This window comes from Tursiops truncatus, chromosome 12 (genome assembly GCF_011762595.2).
Source record: "Tursiops truncatus isolate mTurTru1 chromosome 12, mTurTru1.mat.Y, whole genome shotgun sequence".
NCBI lineage: Eukaryota > Metazoa > Chordata > Mammalia > Artiodactyla > Delphinidae > Tursiops > Tursiops truncatus.
This window is the reverse complement of record NC_047045.1, coordinates 88,030,140-88,052,305: the sequence shown is the minus strand read 5'-3', so window position 1 is coordinate 88,052,305 and position 22,166 is coordinate 88,030,140. Positions and strand designations below refer to the sequence as shown.

At 50.2% G+C, this 22,166-nt stretch overlaps 1 protein-coding gene across 5 annotated transcripts in view; it reads right to left on the bottom strand.

The window, feature by feature from the left end:
* Nucleotides 1-22,166, bottom strand: part of SMOC2 (SPARC related modular calcium binding 2) — a 149,854-nt gene that overhangs the window by 23,269 nt on the left and 104,419 nt on the right. For all 5 annotated transcript variants that reach the window (XM_019951769.3, XM_019951770.3, XM_019951771.3 and 2 more), the window contains 2 exons: nt 21,823-22,009; nt 20,488-20,570 (listed from right to left, as the gene is read on the bottom strand). In XM_019951769.3, the coding sequence (XP_019807328.1) occupies nt 20,488-20,570; nt 21,823-22,009 (270 nt within the window). The remainder of the gene's footprint in view (nt 1-20,487; nt 20,571-21,822; nt 22,010-22,166) is intronic.

Here is a 22,166-nt window from a genome sequence, read left to right as displayed (position 1 = left end):
GAGGGACAAGAGGTAGAAACGACACCACCTCTGAGGAAATGGCCTCGTCAGCCTCTGTGCCGGTTAATGGCCCTGCAGACTCTCTGCTCAGCCGGATCAGAGAGCGGACCCATCCCAGGAATTTGCTAGAATGTCTGCATCTTAGGAACAAGTCCCAATTTTAGTCAATTTGCAATGCAAAGGTTATTGTAAACCTTCACAGATAAATACAGTAAGAAACGGCTGTCTCAAGGATTTTTCTTTTTCTTCCCTGTGGAATGGAAGCAGTTACACACTTGGCAGAATTGGGGCAGATCACTGAAGGTGGGGTCTTGCAGAAGCAGAAGGTCTGGCCACATTTTGGAAGCAACAAGTTGTTGTTGTTTTTTTTCTCTACGTCTAGACCAGCTACGCAGAGCCAAAAATGGTGAATTCAGTTGACAATTTGATGAATGAGATGAGAAACTACGGCTGGATCTAAACAAAGAATACTCTATCCTGAAAGTGTCAACTTCTGAAACATTTCTAGGGCAATGGAGCCAAGCCCAAGGTCTGCCGGGTCCAACTCCCAGTAAATGTGTACAAACAAGAGCACACAGGAGTCGCTTTCTCTTTTTCAAAAAAAAGTCTGTTTCTTCCTCATATCACTTAATCTTTGCCTAAATTTCTAATTCTTTTCTTTGTTTGAGTCACAGATAGAATGATAACAAAACAACACTGCAGACTTCGAAGTCGTTCTGATGCTGTGACCTGAACTGTTACAGACCCTACACTTTTCACCAGACTCACTCTCTCGCCCAACCATCATCGTCTTCCTGGCATCGTGTCAGTGAGGAGATGGGTAGCGTGCGGCTCAGGACCACATTGATTCCAACGTGCCCTCCTGATGGAAACTCTCCACTTTCATCACCAGCCCTGCAGCTCCACAGCCGCCCTCTGCTTCATTCCTTTGCACACAGGGTCCTCTGTGCCCACCTACCCCCCCAACACCGAAGCCTCCCTCCAGGGCTCTCCTCCCACCATGTCTGCCCAGGACCCTCCAAGCTGGAATCCCCACCCTTCCTCCAAGCTCCCAACAAAAACAAAGAAGGACTGTTACTGTAAAATAGAGCACTTGAGTACCCCTGCCACGAGAAACACTGAAAAAACGTATTTAATTCAGGTCTAACTCAGTGACAGGCACTTTTTAAAGCTATAGTCCAACAATATGGGGCTTTCTGGGGTTGACAAGGCGTGACAGAGCTGGCTTCTGGGAGTGAACACAAAGTCAAAAGGGGTCTGTGCTCATACTTCGCTTCTGTCATAAAATGCATAACGCCATTCAAAGGCAGCATCATTTCTCTTGGGACTAAAGTCTGTTGTCCCGTAAGTGTCCACACGGAAGGTCCCGAAGGGTCCAGGGGTCTCGGTCAGGTGGAATCTGGTGGAGCCGCACGCTCCTTCCGGGCAGCGGGGGCAGGGGTGTGGCTGGGAGCAGGACACCCACGCTGGGCGCTGAAACTCACCCGCGACTGCAGAGCTGACGACCCACCCTCTGGGGTTTGGTGTGGCTGCCCCGGAACCATGGACCACGTGTCACGTGGACAAATTCAGCTGAGGTTCCCGGTGAGGCGCCCTGGCACAGACATCGTCCCGGATCTGTGTGTCCGGGCAGAGTCCACGCCCAGGGTTCCCTGCCAGCTGTCCCTTCTACGTAACACTGCTTTCAAATTAGGATACGCCTTAATTAGGGAGCAAATGTTTGTATTTATTCTCCCGTACCTCCTGGAAAGACTTGAAGCAGAAACCCTGGGCCTATCTCACCAAAAACTGTCTGTTAAACCAGTGAACATTATATGTAGAGGATCTGTGCTTTCAAAGCTGCCTTAAAACAGATGAACTCACACCACAACTACCTCCAAAAATAGAGAGAGAGAGAGTTTTAACACAAAACACTGATAAAAATGAAGGCTTACAAAATGAAATGCTGACCGGGAGGGCTGGATGGCCAGAGAGGGCGGTCCAGGGGATGCGGTGAGCTGAGGGGCTCTTTGCCCTGGAACCCCACCCAGCCCAGAACTCCAAATCCCCACAGGCTTTGCTTCAGCACCACGCCCGCTGGCTCTGCCCAGCTTGGCGACATGTCTTCTGAGTGACCTTCTTCACCACGCAGGGCCTGGATGCCATCGGAAGAGCAGGGTAACATTCTTCATGGAGTCTGAGTACCACCTGCACCCCAGGGAAACAGCTCTGAAGGCTGGCCTGAAGGCCTTCGCGGGGCTTCTCCCCGGGGCATTGAGGGGAACCCCCCCCCCGACGGCAGCTCTCTGGGGGCCGCCTTCTGGCTCCAGGGCAACTGCTCTGCCCTCCTCCACTCAGGACCTTCACTTCCCAGCCCGTGGAGCAGGCCGTGCCTCTAAGTCGCTCTTGCGTGAGCATCTGAAAAGCGGACAGCAATGGACCCCTGAGTCAAACATCACATGAAGTCATGTTGGATAATGCTCACAGACTGACCAAGGGCCACACACACGTCTTCTAACGAGAGGAGGGAACCGGGAGGGAAGCCGACAGCGTTGATGTCTCTGCTGTGCCTGAAGTCTAGCAGGCGCCACACACTAAGGCCCAAGATGGCCCCCATCCCCGACGCCGCGTAAGGCGTAAAGGGCACAACTGCCGCAAGGAAGCTCCCCAAACGATGGGGTGCTCAGAGGTCGACCAGTCTTCAGTCTAGGAGCCTAACCCTTGAGAACCAGCTGCAAATGCTCACCTCCCATTTCAGTTACAGGCCTCTCTGAGAACCGTATATTCTGAATACTTGCAAAACGATGATTCCTTGTAGGTTGGTGCAGCCGCTATGGAAACAGTACGGAGGTTCCTCAAAAAATTAAGAACAGAATTACCATACGACCCAGCAATCCTACTTCTGGGTATTTAGCCAAAGAAAATGAAAACTCTAATTCGAAAAGATACCTGCACCCCAATGTTCACAGCAGCACTATTTACAAGAGCCAAGACATGGACACAACCTAAATGTCCATCGATACATGAATGGATAAAGAAGATGTAGTGTACACACACACACACACACACACACACACACGCACACACACACGAATATTATGCAGCCATAAAAAAGAATGAAATCTTGCCATTTGCAGCAACATGGATGGAATAAGAAGGTATTATGCTTAGTGAAATAAGTCAGAAAGAGAAAGTCAAATAGCATAAAATTTCACTCATATGTGGAATCTAAAAAACAAACAAAAACCGAACAAAATAAATGAACAAACAAAACAAAACAAAAACCAACACCCAGATACAGAGAACAGGTTACCAGAGGGGAAGGGAGAAACAGGTAAAGGGATCAACTGCGTGGTGACAGTTGGAAACTCACTTTTGGTGGGAGCACGAGGTCGTGTAGACAGAAGTAGAAATATAATGTTGAACACGTGAAACTTATGTAACGTTATAATCCAATGGGACCCCCGAATTTGTTTCTTTAATTAAAAAAAATAAAACCAGGATTTTTTTGGTGACAGCTAAGTATTGGAGATGTCCATTACAGCCTGGGCAGTAAGTGGCGGGGTCCTGGGGTCTCCTTCCCACCTGTCAGCCTACAGGGTCCCTGAGAGAAAAGTCCCCGTGAAGGTGGCCAGCAGCTCATTTCAGCCAACGTGCAGTATTACAGGCACTGAGCCGGTGCTGAGCAAACCTACGACATGGGCTCAGCTCCACCTGCAGGAGCCCTGGGGGGCAGGTGTGCATCACCCCCTTTTCTCTGATGAGCAGACAGAGACTCAGAAGGGAGCAATTACAGGACACGCTGCTGGACAGTGGCTGCACCAGGCTCCCCAAATCCACACAGACGAGGGCAGTGTGTCTATGTCCTCTTACCCCTGGTCTACGTCACGGCACGCGTGCACCCATCACTTAACCGAGGACACCATCCTGGGCTCACCTTCCCATCATTTCTGAGATGGGGGTGTTTGTCCCAGAAATGAAGAAATAGGGAAAATGTATTTCAAACCTCTGGGGAGGAAGCAAGTCTGATATGGTTTCTGAAGGTTTCAAATATCAAAAGGTTTCTTACATATGCATTTCTCAATGTCCACGTGATTATCTGAATATACCAAATTTCCCAAAGTTCATTTTCCAGGTCATCCAGACCCCTGCTTATTCTGGGCAGAAGAAACACAAAGGAAACTATCCAGAGAGGAAGCACGAAGGTATTTTAGTTCACATTCTTAAGAGAGAAGAGGGAATTGGATTGGTCTGCTTTCTCACCCACACTTTGAACGTGAGAGAGAGGGAATGAACTCCTTGCGGTTTGGAGCAGACTCGTTCCAAGGGGACGTGCATCCAAATGGACGGGACCTCCCAGGCTTCACCTCTGACCACCTGTTACGTGTCCTCGGAGACAGAGGTCAGTGGACTTGCCTCTGGTTCAAAGGCTTCAGGAACAAGGTGTTAAGTCAATGGAATAGCAGTGATCTCTAGGGAGCTTCTTGAGGAAGGGCCGCGAGGTCCTGCCTTTGGTTTTCTCATTTTCAAAAAATCTATGCAATGTCGTGGGTGGAGAAGACTTTAATGCTCTCATATCGAGCTTGGAACGAGCACATAAATGAGGATAGACTATAATAGGCTGCAGAGCAGAAGTTGAAAAATCATGATTCAAGACGATCATGGCGGCTGGACGTTGAGCCACTATCAAGATGAAATATAACCAAGGAAGTTGGAGTCCCGCACTTCGATTGTGCAAGTTCAGGATGTACAGTGTTTTACACAACAGATAATCACTGGTTTTTAACATCCAGCAAGAGACAAGTGCCTGGACAATCTGATCCGCTACGCAGCATGGAAGAACCTTCGGATCCAGCAGGAAACAAAGGGAAGGGTTAGGAACGAGTGATCGTTTCCGTGCCTGGTTTTGGTTTTGTACCTTTAAAAACAATGTCTCACAAATAAGTTGTCAAGAAATAGAAAAGTTATTGACGTCTGGCATAAGTATATTGTGAAAAATCTGTCCTAGTACTGTGTAAGGCTAGAAATAGAATTTGGAAATTCAAAGGTAACATAGTATGGAAAAACCAGAACGAACTTTCTGGCAGCCCAATAATTAAGGACGCACGGGCTATTGGTGTGGAATATTAATATGGGATGTTACTTCTTTTGTTCCTGAGTTAAATCATTAACTATTAACCAACCAACCCAGTTAACATTAATCAACTAGGTGTTAAACAGCCTCCTGTCATCTGAAAGATTCAAATGAAGATGTCTTTAAGATTCTGGAATTATTCCATCTCATGCTTACAAAGCATCAAGTCTGGAAATGCTAGATGAGAGGAACGGTGGTCGTTCGGGACCGTTACAATGGGCATCGATCTCCTACAACTACATTTGCAACCCAGATTCCATTTTGCTAACTGGTTAAACAGAGAGCAGCTCTCTCCTTCTCCTGTTCTGTCAGCATCGCCCAGACCATAGACAAGTATGCGCCTGACCCAGGAAGCCATGGCTCCAGTGTAGGGTTTCAGGTAAAGGGCAGGATCCTTGAAGAAAAGACGACATATTTGCTTTTCACTTGGATCTTCGATCGATGACTGGAACTGGAAATCCTATCCTCTTTGGAAAAATATAACGATATGATTCGATGCGAAAACAAAACCGAAGACACAGCATCCCCCTCCCCCTGGAATCTAAGCTCTTCCCAACGTGCTCTTAGGTTTATTAATCACATAGCTCTTACCTCTGCTTTATGCCCAAGTGTTTCTTACACCTGAAACGTCATCCATTCTCTGCCCTCTTGTATCTTTCTCATTCTTAATAAATTAGCTCAAAGCCCACTTTCTCCAGGACCACCCACTGCCTAGCCCAGCGGGCATGGACCCTCTTCTCCTCCGACATCCCGACACCACCAGCAACCTCATACTTCCCGGAACCGAGCTCAGTGCCAGATGCTTTCCACGGGTCATCTCCAAGGCTACAGAGGTCAGTTTTGTTAGCACAGGTTTTTGTCAAGTTTAGGGAATCAGACCAAGCTGTGTATATTTCATCTTTCTACCCTACAAATCTTTGACTAGGACGGCTATTGAAGGGAAGAGAGCCCTGAGCTGGAGAGGAATAAGACAGTGCAGCTGGCGAGAGGTTTACCCGGCTTCCTGACCCAGGGGGCCCTGAGCAGTGAGGTTTCACTGCAGAACAAGCACAGGAGTCCTACCTTCTCACAGCGTAATTATTGTTTCCCAAAAGTCGACCTCTGCCGGGTCACTTGCCCGTTTCAAGCAAATGAGTAAAAGCTTTGAAAGGACCAGCAAGTCAGCCGCATAAGCACTGGGAACACCTGCTCTTCAGCAGGGCTTTAAAAATTACTGACATCAAACTACGGGAACGACGACGGACATTCAAGCACGTGACACGGCACACACGAAAGAAAGCTTCTGGACCTACTTTGTCTTCCACGGCTCCACCTACTCACCCGTTCACACGTCCAGCTGCCCACTCGGCAGTGCATCTGTTTAACAAAAGGTCTGAACGATCGACTGACCTTGATGATGCTCAGGTGCCCAGGGTTGTAACACAGAGCAGTGCTGTTAACCCTAAAAGCGGGTGTATAGGTAAAGGCATCCCTTCTTGTGGAAAGTCTGGCCGAATGATTTGTGTACCATAAGCCAGGCTGGACAAAACGCCAATTTAATTATATCCTCAGAAAGCAGGGCTCAGGTAGTCCACGCCTCCCAGATCAGCCCAAACCCTCTGAGGACACGACGTCCAGCAATCATATAGCCACCCGAGTGCAGAGGCACTGACAGCAAGGGATGCTGGGAAGAAAGTGATCCAGGGGCGTCTCCAGGTGTCCGGTTCCTGCTGGGTTTTTACAGGGGAAGAACCAAGAGAAAGCATGTGTGGGCGACCAGAGGGATAGCAGAAAGCAGGAAGTGAGGGCTTAAGCTAAGCCTGGGTGAGAGGCTCCCCCCACTGTGCCTGTTCCCAGAGTATGAACGAGATCAGACGCCGAGTACACGAAGCTCGAGGGACGCCCGGCGAGCCGCACGCTGCTCTAGGAACGGAGGACACTCCTCTCACGGCAGCGAGCTGGGCTGTGAGAAGACGTTTACCGTGGAAAAAGGGGGTACAGAGATGGTCCAACGCCCTTCCCCGTCCCCTGGCCCAGGCCGGGACAGACATCCCTGCACGGGACTTGTCCTGGGCCCTCACTGACCTTCACCTCAGCGATGGACCTGCTTCCCTCCCACCTACCCTGATCGGCCACAGGGGGTCAGGAGGCTGCCCTCCCCCGAGGAGCAGGCTGCCCAGTGGTGCAGCCCCGGATGGACCAGCCACGATGGGGAAGCAGTGCCCACGAGCCCTATCGCAGATTCCAGAGGCATCTGTGACCTGCAGGTGACCCCAGTCGGCCTGACCCCGTTCGGAGCTCTGCTCGTAGCTCAGTGATCTGTCCGCAAACCCTCTGGAAACCCCACCAAGTGAACACCCAGGGGTGAGGAAACTCAGATGACAGGAGGAACGTGGCTCGCCATGCTGGGAACACCACTGGTCTCACGTGTCCAGACGCAGACCCACTTCTCTAAACTACACGCTCGATTTCTTTCTGAACATTGCATCTGGGTTTATTATCTCCTACAGATGTTCTGCAGGCCCAGCCCGCTCCCGAGACTGTTTAAACAGCTTGTCACAGACTGTCACTGACATGGAGAAACAGACATCCAGCGTCACTCTGGAATGGAATGCTTTGACTCAACGTTTCAATGTCTATTTATAGTTTTTCAGGTTCTGTGAAGGCAGAAATATTTTCTACAAACTAATGTTTTTACTGGGGAGACGGCCACAGAACAGCTAACTGTCCTCCAGGGGGTCACAGGATCGTGTTGTTCTCTTTCTAAGAACTTCTGTGTCCTCAGCACGACGGTGCCGAGGCCGGAACAGGTCCTGGAACACGCCCCCTCTGGCGTTGGGCTAATCACACCCCGTCTCCGCTGGGGGTACGACGGAGCCTGCCGCGCCCCCCACCCCACTAGAACACAGGCTCTTAGGAGCTGGAGGGTCTTTGAACCTGAACAGGACCAAGAAATTTAAATCTCCTGCCTCTTGGGATTTGGTCACGTAGAGCAACCATCAGCGTCACTGGCTTCTGTATGTGCCAGTCGCCTTGTCAGGAAGAAACACGTTTTTCCTTCTCAGTGTCCTGCCCACAAATTGTGACACAACCAACCACGCTTGGTGAAGCCTGTCTCCTTGTGACTTCGCTGTGGCCTCAGCCTACACTCTGCACGTCTTCACTGGTAAACGGGCAGATTCAGCAGAGAGCAGTCGTGCTTTCTAGGTGCCGTGCAGACGCGAGTATTTACTTAACTCCAGGAGGACGGCAAAGTACGTGCCTGCTTCAGAATAAAGTTAAATTTAATAAATGGGAAGGATATCGACACTGAGACAAAACAAGGGTAAAGACAGTGGAGCGTGACAGTGAGGTTAAACTCAACGCGCCCTTGGTGTAGACGGCCCTCGTGTTTGTGGGGAGGGGAAGCCCATCAACAGAAAAGCACCGAGTGGACTGAACTGGACAGAGATAAGGGCCACTTCTTGATCCTGAAACAAGAGAGAACCCGTCGTCGTGGCCCTAACCACAGCCGTGCAGGTGGGCCGACAGTACACGCACCTGTATCTTGGCAAACAACAGTCTGCAGGGGGCTAATTTTATAAGATACGTCCAGTGTAGGCCTGCGGCACAGCCCTGAAGTGGACGGAATCACTCAGTAGAGGAGAGGCCGGTGGTCTGTGTACTCTCACCTCCAGCTAACCCAAAGAGAAGGCGCTAGAAGACCAAGAGTGGGGGGCAATTCTTTCATGCAAATCGTCTATGCTTTTCTCAGATTTTGATAAAAATTGAGCTCCTCCCAGACCCTGGGGGCCTGGAGTGTATCTCTTTCTCTGAAGCTGGTGACATGAGGAGCTGTTGGCCTTGAGAATCACATGAAATAAGACGCCTAATAATAAGGCACCGGATAGAAGGATGTCCCCTTTTTACAGAGATGGCGGGACGGGGCTCTCCTCAAGAAGCAGTTGGGCTCCACTCAACCACACAGAGAACTGGGCAAGAAGGTCCTGAGTTTCCACAACCGTATTTTCAGCCTAACAGACTTTAAGCGGGTGTAGCCAAACGCCTCCTTCAGCCGTCGCCTCCAAGGCTAGGAAGGATCCCCGATTCCAAGCGACGTGGCCTCCCCGTGGACCCTCCAAGGTAAGCAGGTTGGAAAACACATGCCTAGGTACCAGATGGAGTAAGTTTCTCTGTAGGTTTGCTAACTATACACCAGTAAATGATCACGTTTAGCTGTAGGAGGATTGACCCAGAGCCCGTCTCTGGAGGCAATATTTAGAGAGCAGGGACATTGTCTTCTATGGCCAAGAGATGCAAGACTGTGGTAGAACGTTGCAGCCAACAGAGGTGAGACCCAAGTGGCCGCAGGCATGCTGTGGGGATATCATGGCTAAGCTCCCCCGTTAACTGTGTCAACACTGACTTTGCTAGAACACACATAAAAGGGCAGCTCCCTCCTAGACTGTTCCTGGCCATCTCAAGTCATCTGAGCTTTGTCTGCGGAAATCTTGCACACGTGGCCAATCCTTTCCAAAGAGGAAACACCTCAGGGGCCAAAAGAAGGATTCAGAGGGCTCCGTCTCCAGCACCCCGAGCTGCAGTGGCCTTGCCTCCACACCTGAGGCAGAAATGGCGAGTCCGGTCCAGGCCCCTGAGCAGAGCATCGTGCTGTGTGGGGCGGCCTAGACCGAGCTGGCGGTAGGCTCGTATCACCTACACTTGAGGAGAATAACTGCTTATGGGATCCAGATTCCTTTCTAACCAGTGGAGGGACCCCGCTTCTTTAATGCACCAGGATCTCTCCACGTCACATACTCAGAACCTGACCCTGGTCGGGCTGAGAGGCTTCTGCAATCACCAAAGCCGCAGACTGATGATTTTTCGTTTTCTTTGTCAGGCAGCTCTTATCTCAGCAGTTACCTGGCTCACGCGGACTATGAAAGCCAGATCGGTGTCTTCACTGTGGTGTCTGGGAAGGTGTGTGACAGGCTGTAAACACAGACTCACTCCCTCCTTCAGTGGTGAGAAAGTCCAAAGACCTCCGTTTGTCTTCTCTGGGCCGCGAGCTGCTTTCCTGACGGCGGGACTGCAGTGGGCGCTCCGCACGGGGCAGGCAGACACGCAAGGCCACGTCCATCTGCCAGGCCCAGGAGACCTAGATGACCCGCCCCTTGCCCACCCGCCTTTGCTGCGAAGACACCCTCGCAGCGTCCAGGATGAAAATCACACTTTCCAGGAGAGGGTGCACAAAAGCTAATGGCCAACTTAGAACAAGGTAACTGCTTCCTAGACTTGAACCTATCCTACTTATTCTTGATAGGAGGAAAGCGCGTGAAAAATAGAACCCCCAGAGCCCGAGGCCGAGATGGAAGAAACAACGCCTAAGAACACCGGCGTGAGAGCAGGACCGACTTGTAGTCCAAAATCCCACACTGGCTGCCGCCTCGTGCAGACCCTCCCTTCAGGGTGCAGAGTGAGGTCTGTTCCCCAGCCCACCCTCAGCTCCAGCCCCTCACGTTCTAGTTCCTGTCTCTGTCGGTCTGGTGAGGCCTCCTGGAGAATCCCCTTCTAGTATCATCCCTCCCTACGTGTCCTCATCCTAAGCGCCGTCCCAGACACCTGAGCCAGACCGAGGGGGATCCAGGTCAGACCCCTTTGCATCTCCCATGGCCAGGGGTGCAGGCATCCGGGGGCCTCCAGGAGCAAACCCTGCGCAGGGACCTCTGGAAGAAAAGCAAGAGCCCAGCTTCACAGATCTAAGGAACGAGGAGGGGTGGAGAGAGATTCCACTCATTTCTACTAATTTTGGTAAATTAAGCCTCATTCAGACTGGACACAAAGGGTGTGGTGGGTGGGTGTGTCTGTGTGCATATGTGTGTGTCTCTGTCTGTGTTCCATGAGGAAGCACAACTTTATAACAAGTTTCTTCTGGTTCCTTTAACACTAAATCACAGAGGCGTTCAATACAGTCCACCTTATAACGAGAGCCATACTATAGAGAATTTGGGTCCAATAAGATTCATGTAAATATGTGTGTGTGTGTGTGTGTGTGTGTAACTCTGATTGGCTTCAACATGATTTCTCTAGCTTAAGTAGGTGTCACCTATGGAATTTAGGTATCGCTGTGGTGACACCTCAGTGACATAGACCTGGTCTATTTAATATCAACATGCTCATCTATAGAGCCAGAGAAAATAACCCTTCCTCAGAGCTGCAGTGAAGATTAACTGTAATACTGTGTGTAAAGGTTCAAGACCAATACCTTGTAAGTTCTCAATAAATCCTTGCCAGCGCGAACGCTGCTGTGGTTCTCGGTGCTACTGCTGGTTTGTCCTGGGCACTTCTGACCCGTCAACCACAAACCTGTCAGTGGCTTTTTAAAATAAAAAATGAATTCTCCACCTCTGAGGCAACACTGCTGCAGGATATAGTCCACACTCCTTAATGGGTGTGGTCTCAATCTCACCGAGCCTCCAGCCTGTCTTCGCTTATTGTACGGTGACCTCGGTTTGCAGCATGAGTCTCTACTGGCCTCTTTGGTTTCAGATATTTAAAGAATTTCTATAGAAATGCTCTGGAGGGTAGAGCTAGAAGATAATCAAAGAGATCATTTCATCCATATTCATTTATGTGAAAATAGAGCAAAGTGACTGTCAGATAGATGCACTATGAATTTAAACCTTCTCCCTAGAGAGGGGCTTCCAAAAAAGATGGCTCTCCAGCGTTTGCTGAGGTGACTGCCAGGAAGCTCAGGCACACAACTCTGCTTGGTCAGAGGTGAAGGGAGCACGTCATGGGCGCTTCCCATGTCACATCCTCACCACTTCCTCGACTAGGGTATAAAAGCAACCCACTTCTGCCCTAAGGTGTTTTGTATCTCAGCTTCTCCTTAGCGGAGAAGACTCTCTGCAGAGTTGTTGACATGAGAAACAGCGTCACACGGTGGAAGGGGCTTTGGATTAGTGGTGGGAAGACAAGCATAGCAGCCACGCCGGGACACGGGGCAACCTCCTCACCTCTACTGAGTTAGGTGTTAAGTGGTCAATCAGACATCATGCAGAAGTGGACTCTAGTCCACGGGTGCATTCTGGGGAAACAGGATGGGCAAAAAGAGTTGGTTCACTCAACAATAAAGAGTGAGGTCAACAAATGACATGGCACAACTAGGAAAAAGGGAGGGTTACTGGGAATGGGGGCATGCACAGCTATCCCTTTGTATTTCTGGTATCTATTTTGCTCCTTTCTTTTCTTCAAAACTTTTTTTCCATTAGAGAAATTACAAAGATAAAATTCCTATTCTGCTGCATTTGAATAAGCAAATTTATCCTTCTGTAAGATAACAAGTGGGGATCATTTAACAGGGCAAAGTATTCAACAAAACCTTGACTTCAACCACACTTTCTAGAGCCTGTCAAGAGGTGCTCCCCAAAGCGCTGTTTCATGACAGACAATGCATGTTTCTCAGGAGATTTTTTAAAAATCAGAAATCTGACACTTCCTGAATTTAAGGAATCTCTGATGACAATACCGTTCTGCATCAGTTGTCAGATTCTGGGATGTCTGACTCTGAACAGAGGGAGGTGCCTCAGGTTCTCTGTAAATAAGGACAATATACATCTTAAATAAGTTAACTAATTCAATAAGCAAAAGCACAGAGAAAAGACGGGTAAGTGGGATGAGAGCTCATAACCCCAAACTCTTCTGCTGGAAATCACTCTTGAACAGTTTGTCTCAGGAATTTCTAAAAGTTAATTAACAGCCAAAGCGCAGTCAATTTATCTTTTTCCCTCAGAGGGAGAAACCCTTGACTTTTCTGAAAAATTGTTCTCGATTTGACAAGTCAGAAGAGAGCGGAGAAAAAAATTAAATCATCCTGTCAGTGAAAACATTCTAGAAGTTTCCATGGACTGCTGGTATTCATTATAAACCAGGTTTTGAGGAGTTTCCACCATCATTGGTCACTGGGGAGTGTCCAACAGCCCAACACACGGCTTATGTATTCGAGCCCTGTGGTCTTGGCTGGTCCAATTAAATTCGCAGGGAATTAAGTTATCAGGAAGAATAGAACTCAATTTCTACCATCACTGGGCCATTTTCATTAGTCCTGCATCTATTCTAAGAGTAATAACCCCAGTGCTCTGGCCAATATCCAACCCGGATAATGGGATTTTGCCTGTCTCCACTCCCTTCAGAATTTCTGCAGGAGTGATTTTTAACTCTCACTCCCCAGGACTGTGCAGCATTGGGGTGACCGCAGACGGCCAAGAGAGTCCTAACCCAAAAAGTGCTATCCAGGGGGCGGGCAAGTAGTCCTGACGTTGGCACAAAATCTGGAAAAGAGGTTTAAGAATGATAACATGACGTTTTCAGATAGAAGGGGAAACTTTCCTTGTGCACCAGTCTCCATCTCCCTGATTTTTCTAACTGTTACAGCATTGCTGTCTTGTTTAAGAGCACCAGTCCTGGGATCACAAAACTGCGATCTCCTCCGGAGGGGATTGGCACTGGGTTTTGAGGAGCTCTGCGTCCCCCAAAGCATCTGGCCTTGGGCCAGCTGCTCCATAGACTTGAGTTTATAAAGAAGGAATCCTAAGTTAACAACAGGAAGATACAACAGAGAAGGTAAGTGCGGTTGCAGGGTTCAGACCAGTTCTGGATTTAAAACACGGGATAACCAGGAGGATAATGGGACCGATGAGAATGATTCAGCAAAGGGCTGGAGTACAGACAGCACGAGGGCAACAGACGGGGTCTGAACCGCTTCGTTCGGTGATGAGGAGGGACCAGGGAACACTTTCTTTCGGGCCCGTGTGCCCACCGGGCCTGGGGGGTCTGCAGATCGCGGGCTGTAACCTCGGAGCCCACAGCCTATCCAAGATCAAGGCCAAATCAGGAATGGTTACGTGTGCTGAGAAAAGGCTCGGAAGACAGCGCGTTTACAGTGAAGGGAACAAAGATGCAGAAAATGCAAAGAACTTTCCAACAAGGCCGACGGTTATGAAGGGCCAGTCACTGAGAGAGAACTGGGCCTCTGGACGCACGCATCCCTTTTCTGGAGCAGACGAGTGGCTGGGCTGAGATGTGGGTTCCACGGTGGGGAGAAGAGGCAAGGGGTGAGGGTGAAGCGCGACGGCCTCATCCAAGCTTCGACTTCATCTGGCAGCGACGGCCGCTACCATCAGGATGGACGCCTGGCCGGCCCGCGCCTCCTAAGAGGCTTCTGCTGCGGGTGTGGATGAGGGATCAGAAATCCGCTCAGCGCCTGTCTGGGAACTTGGCTGGAGGGAGTCAGTGCCGCCGGCAACAGAGAGAGAGAATACGAAGCTGAAAAGAGCAGGCTGCCCACCAGCTGTGGGCACAGGACAAGTGCGTAAACTGTTTTTAGTGAATTCGACTTGTAGATTTCACTTGAAAGAGTATGAAGGAAACAGATGGTCTCTCCCTTCTCCTGCCCCTTTTAAAGCACATTTCTACCTAATACCGAAGACTTCCATGAGTTTAGACTTCTCAGCTCCCCGTGCAGGTACATCCTAAAGGGTAAGGATGCTCCTCTTGGGTTCATTCAGAAAACTCAAGAAATAACCTCAACACTCACTTTTCTCCATTCAGCTCAGCCTTGATAAATGGAAGAAGCGCCCGACGCCTTTTTGTAAGTCACTTAACATTTTCAGTTGACCTTTATTTTTCTTTCCTCTTCATGTTAAGAAAAAAAATAGCCTTTGTTTCCTCAACTTGCCTTTATTTGTTCTTACTTTATTGCGAATGAGTAATTCCCATGATCTCCTCCAAGCCTTCTCCAATTTCTCCTATTCTCTTAAAAATGGAGAAAAATATCAACTGAACTAAATATTCTAATAAAAACCTAAGGCTTCTGCCAAGTACAATGGTTATGTTTTAGTTCTCGTCTTCTGGATGCCTCTGCACATCCTAGCATCTTATCGACTTTTTTTTTTTTTTAAAGAAACAGCTAAGTACCAAATAAAGGATTTGTTTCACACATGTTCCCTCGTGTCTGATCAGGCTTGTCCCAGCTCCTTGTGAGTAATTCTCTGTGACATCTGAGACAGAGCCCGCGTCTCAGGACACCCCTGCAGGATACTGCATGTTCCCAAGCCCTGGACTCCCCTGGCTTCCCTCGTTCCTGGATTCCTGTCTTATGGGTCTCTAGGATGGAAATTACACGTGTGCTTTTAACTGAGTTTCTACTTGTAACATCCTGTCCTCAGGGAAACTGGATTTAACGGTCCCTTTCTTTGTCGTGCTTTCTACAAAATGCAGTTTTCTTCTAGCGGATTAGTCATCTTATTCAGGTACAGATTTATAGTTTAAATTTCACACTTAATCACCAAGCTCACCAGTCGAAAAATAAAATAACGGAGCTCAGTCCCTGTCCCAAGCACTGCAGAACAGTCCCTTCCACGCCGGAATCCAACCCACACTTGGACACCGAGTGAACCAGCAATGATGTTTAGCTATAAAGTCATCAGACAGCTCTTAAGAGCAAAATGCTGTTTAAAACCCTCTCCTACACACAGCACACCTGTCCTCACCTCCGCGAGGCTTCGTGCTGGGAGACAGGTACCAGGAAGCCTCTCCCAGCTGGGGGTGTGAGGAGCTCACTGCGGGTGCAGAGCACATGGAGGGTCCCCAGCGAGCATGCTCCCAGCCCAGCTCAAAGCATTACTGTCTGTGAAGTCAGTACCTGATGTGACACGGAACCACAGACGCTGACATTTCTAACGGCTGAAATACTGACATCTCCTATTATCTCTGAAAGAGCCTCAAAGGCCCAGGCCACTTTGGAGGAGAGTAAACACCGGCCCCTGAGTGCCATGCAGTCCTCGGCACAGATGCCAGGTTCAGGGTCTAATTACCTCTGGGAAGGTATCTTCGGGCAACGTAAGGATCATTTTATGCTGCCTCAGGAAATCATAATTAATTCTGAAAACATTTAGAGTTGTGCTAAAATATTGCTTGGAAAATCCGGGTGGCGCTTTGAGGGCTTCTAATGGAATCAAAGACCCTACTGTGCCCGCAATCACTAAGGCCCTGAGAAGAGAGATTTTCATGGCTGTTGACTTCAAAAGGCTCTGTGTGGTGGCTTAACTCTCCCTCAGAGGGGCTTTTAGGTTAGGGAGGGGGCTTTGACCGCTGTTGATTGCTGTGAGGTCCACAGAGCTGCTGGAGATGCTATGGACGGGGCTGTTTAATCAAAATAAACACACGTGGCAGATCTGGGTGCCAGCATGCAGGAGAGTTGTGGGGCAGGGGACAGTCGATGGCTCTGGTTTGGGGGATGAAGCAGTAAAGTAAGGAGGCCATTTTCTGGTACCAGAAAACCTCAGACACTTTTCACCACCCTCTTGTTGGTCCTGGGGCTATACCACTAACACTCTGAAGCCCCAGGAGGACGTCAGAGCTTCCCCCAAAATTGATGGAGGAAAGAAGGGCTAGGAGTAGGGAATGAGGTTTCTCCTTGTGGACTCACCTGCTCTCAGAACTCTTTCTACCTGCCCTCCTATCTTTGGGTTCTTCCTTATCAAATGCCTACAAGTATTTGATTGTGTTGCACTGTAACTGATGACTAACAAAACCAGTGACTGCTCCATCGGAAGAGATTAAATGAAGCGGAAGCCCAGAGGAGACTGAAAGCCTGTTGATCCCGCTAAAATCGCACCTCAGAATGACAATCAGACAACAAAATGTATTTAAGTGTAAAGACACAAATCGTCTGATCGGTCCAGGTTAGAGGAGGTCATAAACTCTAAGCCATGAAGCTTACTTATTTTGACTTTACTTGTAAGAATCTCTCCCTCATCAATCTTTCCCACCAGCTCCCTCCAGAACCAGTTCCTCTACGGGGATGGGGGACCCAGGTCCGTGGATGGGCTGCTCTCTGGGCGCCAAGTGCAGGCACATCGCCATCTGCCGTGGCCTCTGCCTGCATCTCATCTCTGCAATGGTCGCATGTGTGGCCTCCCGTGGCCTTTAGCTGCCACACGTGGGTGTGCAAGGCTCTCCGCCACGGAGAGGGAACAGGGTGGGCTCTCCCCCTTCTCCTGGTCAGAGAGCACCCTGACGCCAAATCGGAACAATGAACTCTGCCTATCAGGTCACCCTCTTCCCACACAGAAATCCCACTCGTTGAAGACTCATGCTCTGTGCCCTTTAAGTCAGGAAAACCACTAGGTAAATCTAAGTCTACCAGTTATCACTCAATACAGAAGAGTCAGAAAGGCTCAGAATAGGAAAAGAAACCCTGCCTAGTGCCCTTAATTCGCAAACTCTTTTCCAGGCGTCCAGGGCTTCCTGTGTGCCCCTTGCTGTGCTGGCTGGTGCGCGTCCCAGGGGTCAGCCCATCTCTCAGGAGAACCACGTGGCACACAGGGTGGAGCCTGTAACTCAACACCTGCAAAGCAGCATCAGGTACCCTGGATGCAGTGGGAGCACACACAGTTGGTGTCAGCCAGGGGTAGCCTCCCCAAGAAGCCGGGTCCTGCAGGGTGCCCAGAGGACCGGGAAAGGTGCAGAAGGGGGTGATGGGCAAGGTCCTGGCGACGGAGACTCCCCGTAGCTGTGAGGAGCCCTGTAGCTGAGACAAGAGAAGGCGGACGGGGATGAAGGAAGTGACGGGCAGGCCTGGGAGCAGGGCACCTAGGTTGGTTCAAAAGCCGCTGAGATTAAGAGATGCCAGCGCAAAATGAGGCAGGGCAGGTTTGCAGAGGGAGAAAGTGTGGTCTGACGCCTTGGTATGAGTCGTGTGAGGAAAGTTACAGAAGAAACGAAGCATCTTCGAGAGCCAAAATCATGACCCATTTCTCAGGAAGCGACCCCTCAGGCTGGGGCTTGATCTGTCCATGGGGTAAAAGGTTAAATGCTTTTTAATGCCTCCGAAGATTAAATGCTCATTTTCCCTCAGTTAGTGTGAGCCGGGGAATCGCGCACTCTCCTACACAGCATGTAGATAAACATCTGGCAATCAACAAAGCCCCGAAAAGGTGAATTGTGTGTGAGGATATTATCAGCCTGCCTTGAAAAATAAAGGGCCCTTAGTGGCCGAAACTTAGAAAAACTGCTTAAAATGAAAACCATCCCTTTTTAGAAGAAGACGCATTGGCACGTGACTTAACAAGTGTCTGCCTACCCACCACGGTGCTGTGTTATCCTGGAAATTGTTTTCTCCTCTCCATAAGAACAGCCTCGATCCAGGAGTTATTTTAAGACCTACTTGTTTTTCCCTAATAAGGATAATTATCTCCAAAAAAGCAAAATGATTAAGTGGTCATGAATGGTACACTCCCAAACATCTACAATTGCAAAACAAGCTGACCTTTACCGAGCTTGTGGAAGATGGTTTTCGTGCCTGGGGACTTGGGCTTCTCTGAAGGTGGGGGAAGCAAAGGGCACCTTTGTGCTCAGCCTAACCGACCTCCTCTCCGACGGGGTGTGGTTTCTGTAGCTCTGAGGTGCACCTCTTCACACGGTGTTCCCTGAAGTGCCAGATGCTCTTTCTCTAAATGGCCCATCTGACTCCCAGACGAGCCAGGAGTGATGTCACATGGTACTTCTCAATATCCAGGGTCAGCGCTTCCCAGAAGATGAGTGACCACTGCAGCCTTTAAATCCAGAGTCCCAGCCCAGGGTTCCACGTGCTGGATTCCACCATGAACGCACATTCCTTCCTAGCCAAGCACACCCACCAACAGGAGATGGGATGGGCTGTGTTCTGTCTGTCGTAGCATCTCTAACTAGTGAAGAGCAGAGCCTGACCACACATTCATTAATGACATTCATGTTATATGTGCAAAAACCACATGCAGCTCAATTTGGAAGTAATGCAGTTTTGGATTACCAAAAAAAAAAAAAAATTGAGGGAACAGTGGTTGACTTCGCCTTCCAATGCAGGGGGTGCAGGTTCGACCCCTGGTCAGGGAGCTAAGATCCCACATGCCTCGTGGCCAAAAAACCAAAACAGAAAACAGAAGCAATAGTGTAACAAATTCAATAAAGACTTTTAAAATGGTTCACATCAAAAACATCTTAAAAAAAAAAAATCGAGAGTCTTGGAACCTCAGAGACAAAGAACAGATTGCCTGAAGTTTCTGTGGCACGGCTAAGACTAGCTAAAAGGAGCAAACATTCACTGGGGTCTTGCCATGGACCAAGCATATGCTAAATTCATTCTTCCCTGTTAAGAAAACTATTGTCCACCGGTGTTAAAACCTGACTGCAGAGGCAAGAGACTGTACCAGACAAGGGAGGGAGAGAGCGCCCTTCTGACTGGAGGACACCACTCGGGGAGCTCCAGGATCCAGAAAGCAGCCTGATGCATGAACGTAAACCCCACTGACCACGCACACAGAGAGACATCGTGCGATGATCACAATCATGTCAGAGATTCCTCCACCTGCGTCGAAAGGAAGGTGTGGAGAGGGGAAACAGCGGAAGACCCACGACAAATGTCTCAGAACAAGCATGGGGCAGCAGAGTGGTTTTGACAGCATGGCTGTGCTCTGCTCCCCCCGCCCCCAGACCAGGTCCTGCCTTCTCCGCTCCTTCTGTGTCCAGTGCCTTCGTTCCAGGTATGGCTGGGGGGATACGGAGGTGGATGGGTGACCCTCTAGTCTTCTCTACCTCTGCTCACAGCAGAGAAACATCTTTACCTTTCGGACTGTAAAACCCTCTTTATCATTGACAGTACAAATCATGCAAGGACCACAGAACTTTTCTAAACAGGAAATTATCCAGACTCTGTGTAAGACCAAGATCCACCACTCGTGCTAGAAGAAAGACGTTAGAGAATGGCTTTCATGGTCTCTGAGGCTGTAGCTACGTGGACACAATCTGGAGGCATTTAAAGGAAAGAAAGAGGACGGAAATGCAGCCAAATAGCCACCAGCTCTGCCGCATCCCACCGATGCCGCTGAAACCGCCACGATGCAGGAGTCACGTCCCTACCCTGCGATCTCATCAGATAACTGCAAGCTTTGCCGCCTCCCACCGAAGCCGCTGAAACCGCCATGATGCGGGAGTCACGTCCCTACCCTGCGATCTCATCAGATAACTGCAACCCGGCGGGGGTCGGCCGGCGCGGGGCTCACGCCACACGACCAAGTTCAACCTCACATAAATTCCTGGAAGACGCTGGGTCCAGGCGGGGCTTGAGGTTTAACTGTTGGAATCATCATTTTTGGTGTATCACAAACACTTACGGGCTTTCTGATGAAAGAGAACATCCATGAAACATTTCTGGGAATGTATTTTCAATAATCGTAAGGTTAAACTCACTGCCTCTGTTACTTTGAAATCATTCTTTGCAACTAAATTCGCTTGAGAGCCTTCCTCATCCTGAATCTGCAAGAAAACTCGAAGCGGCCGCTGGCGCGTCCGACCGAACCCGTCGCTCCACTCACCCTGCAGCTGGCGGCCCCTGTACAAATCCCTTGTTTTGGTCGGATGAGCCCTGGCCGTGTTGTCACATTTCGGCTGCTCGTACCTAGGAGGAGGGGAAGGAAAGAGATAAGAGCCAGTTAGAGACATCGAGATGGGCGCTGCCTTCCACACCCGAGTGTTCACACCGCAGGCTTCCTCGGTCCCCGGGACACACGGGCATCTCTTCCTCACGTTACGGTGCTCGGGATGTGGGACCTTTGGTGACCTTTGTGGCAATTTAGCACGTTCTTCACAGTCAGTAGGAAGCAGCAGGACGCACAGGGCTCTGTCCCTCCATCCAGTTTCTGAAACACAACCTGTAGAGTGGCTGCCGAACGCCCCTGCCTAGGACGGGATCTAGATACGGTTCAGCGTGGGGGGAGGGGCTGAGGAGGGGAAATGCAAGCGCAAGCAGTACGTGAGGGCAGGGTCACAGCCCCCGGGAAAGGGCGCAACGTCTCAGAGAGGACCTCAGAATTCTTGACTGCTACATTACTCAAAGACCAACGAATTCAAAATCTAACTCCCGAAGCTACAAAAGGTTGTCTCAGGGTTCAAAGAATAAAGAGTATGTTCTGAGGGGCTTCCCTGGTGGCGCAGCGGTTGAGAGTCTGCCTGCCGATGCAGGGGACACGCGTTCGTGCCCCGGTCCGGGAAGATCCCACATGCCGTGGAGCGGCTGGGCCCGTGAGCCATGGCCGCTGAGCCTGCGCGTCCGGAGCCTGCGCTCCGCAACGGGAGAGGCCACAGCAGTGAGAGGCCCATGTACGCAAAAAAAAAAAAAAAAAAAAATACTTTCTTTGCTCGGACTCGCACAAAACATGAATGAATGGGTTGGTTTGTATTTCAGACCCTGAGTAACTACTGTTGCCCCTGACCTCAGTACTCTCTTTCTTTTTCAGTGGCAATTTCAGGAGACAGGCATCTCTGGACTACAGAGAGTTGTCCTGGGCAATCGGTTCCTGTGAAATGCAAGGTTCCCTTTGCCAACACCGGGGACAAAAGCAGCTGAGGTGATAGATGATACGTTCTAGGGGCCCACCCCAGCCTGGATACCAGAGCCATTTTTCAAACTTCCAGCCTGCGTGAATACAGATAGGAGCAAAATTGCCTAAAAAGTCTGTCTTCAACACCCTCGTGCCATCGCTGGCATCGCCAGCTCCTGGTGACGTCAGGGAGATGGGCTCCTGCCGGCACCGGCGTTAACTCCGCACTGAGAAGTGGGGTGAGGTCCGGGGCACGGGCATCGCATCTGCAGCGGGTGGGAACCATGGGGGCTCTGCGTTCCGGGGTCTCCCGGCCCCACGGAGACTTACCTGGTGGACGTGCCCGGGATGGGGCGGCCGGTGTCCACCAGGACACACCAGCAGTAGCCCGTGGAGGGGTGGCACTGCACCGGCTTGTAGAGGCCGCCGTGGGCGCACTCGGGGATGACCACGTTGTCGTTCTTGGGCTGTCTGGCCTCCTCCAGGGCTGACTGCTGCTCCTGGTCACACGAGGACACTGCAGCGAGAAAGAGACACGCGTGAGGCTGCGGCGGGTCACCCGGGGAGCCTACAGGGGATGAGACTGAACAGGAAACGGAGGGGCCGGCGAGGAGGGTCAGGGCGGGCGGTCAGCGTCCACAGGTGGATCTGACGCCCCGTGGATGCCCGGAGGC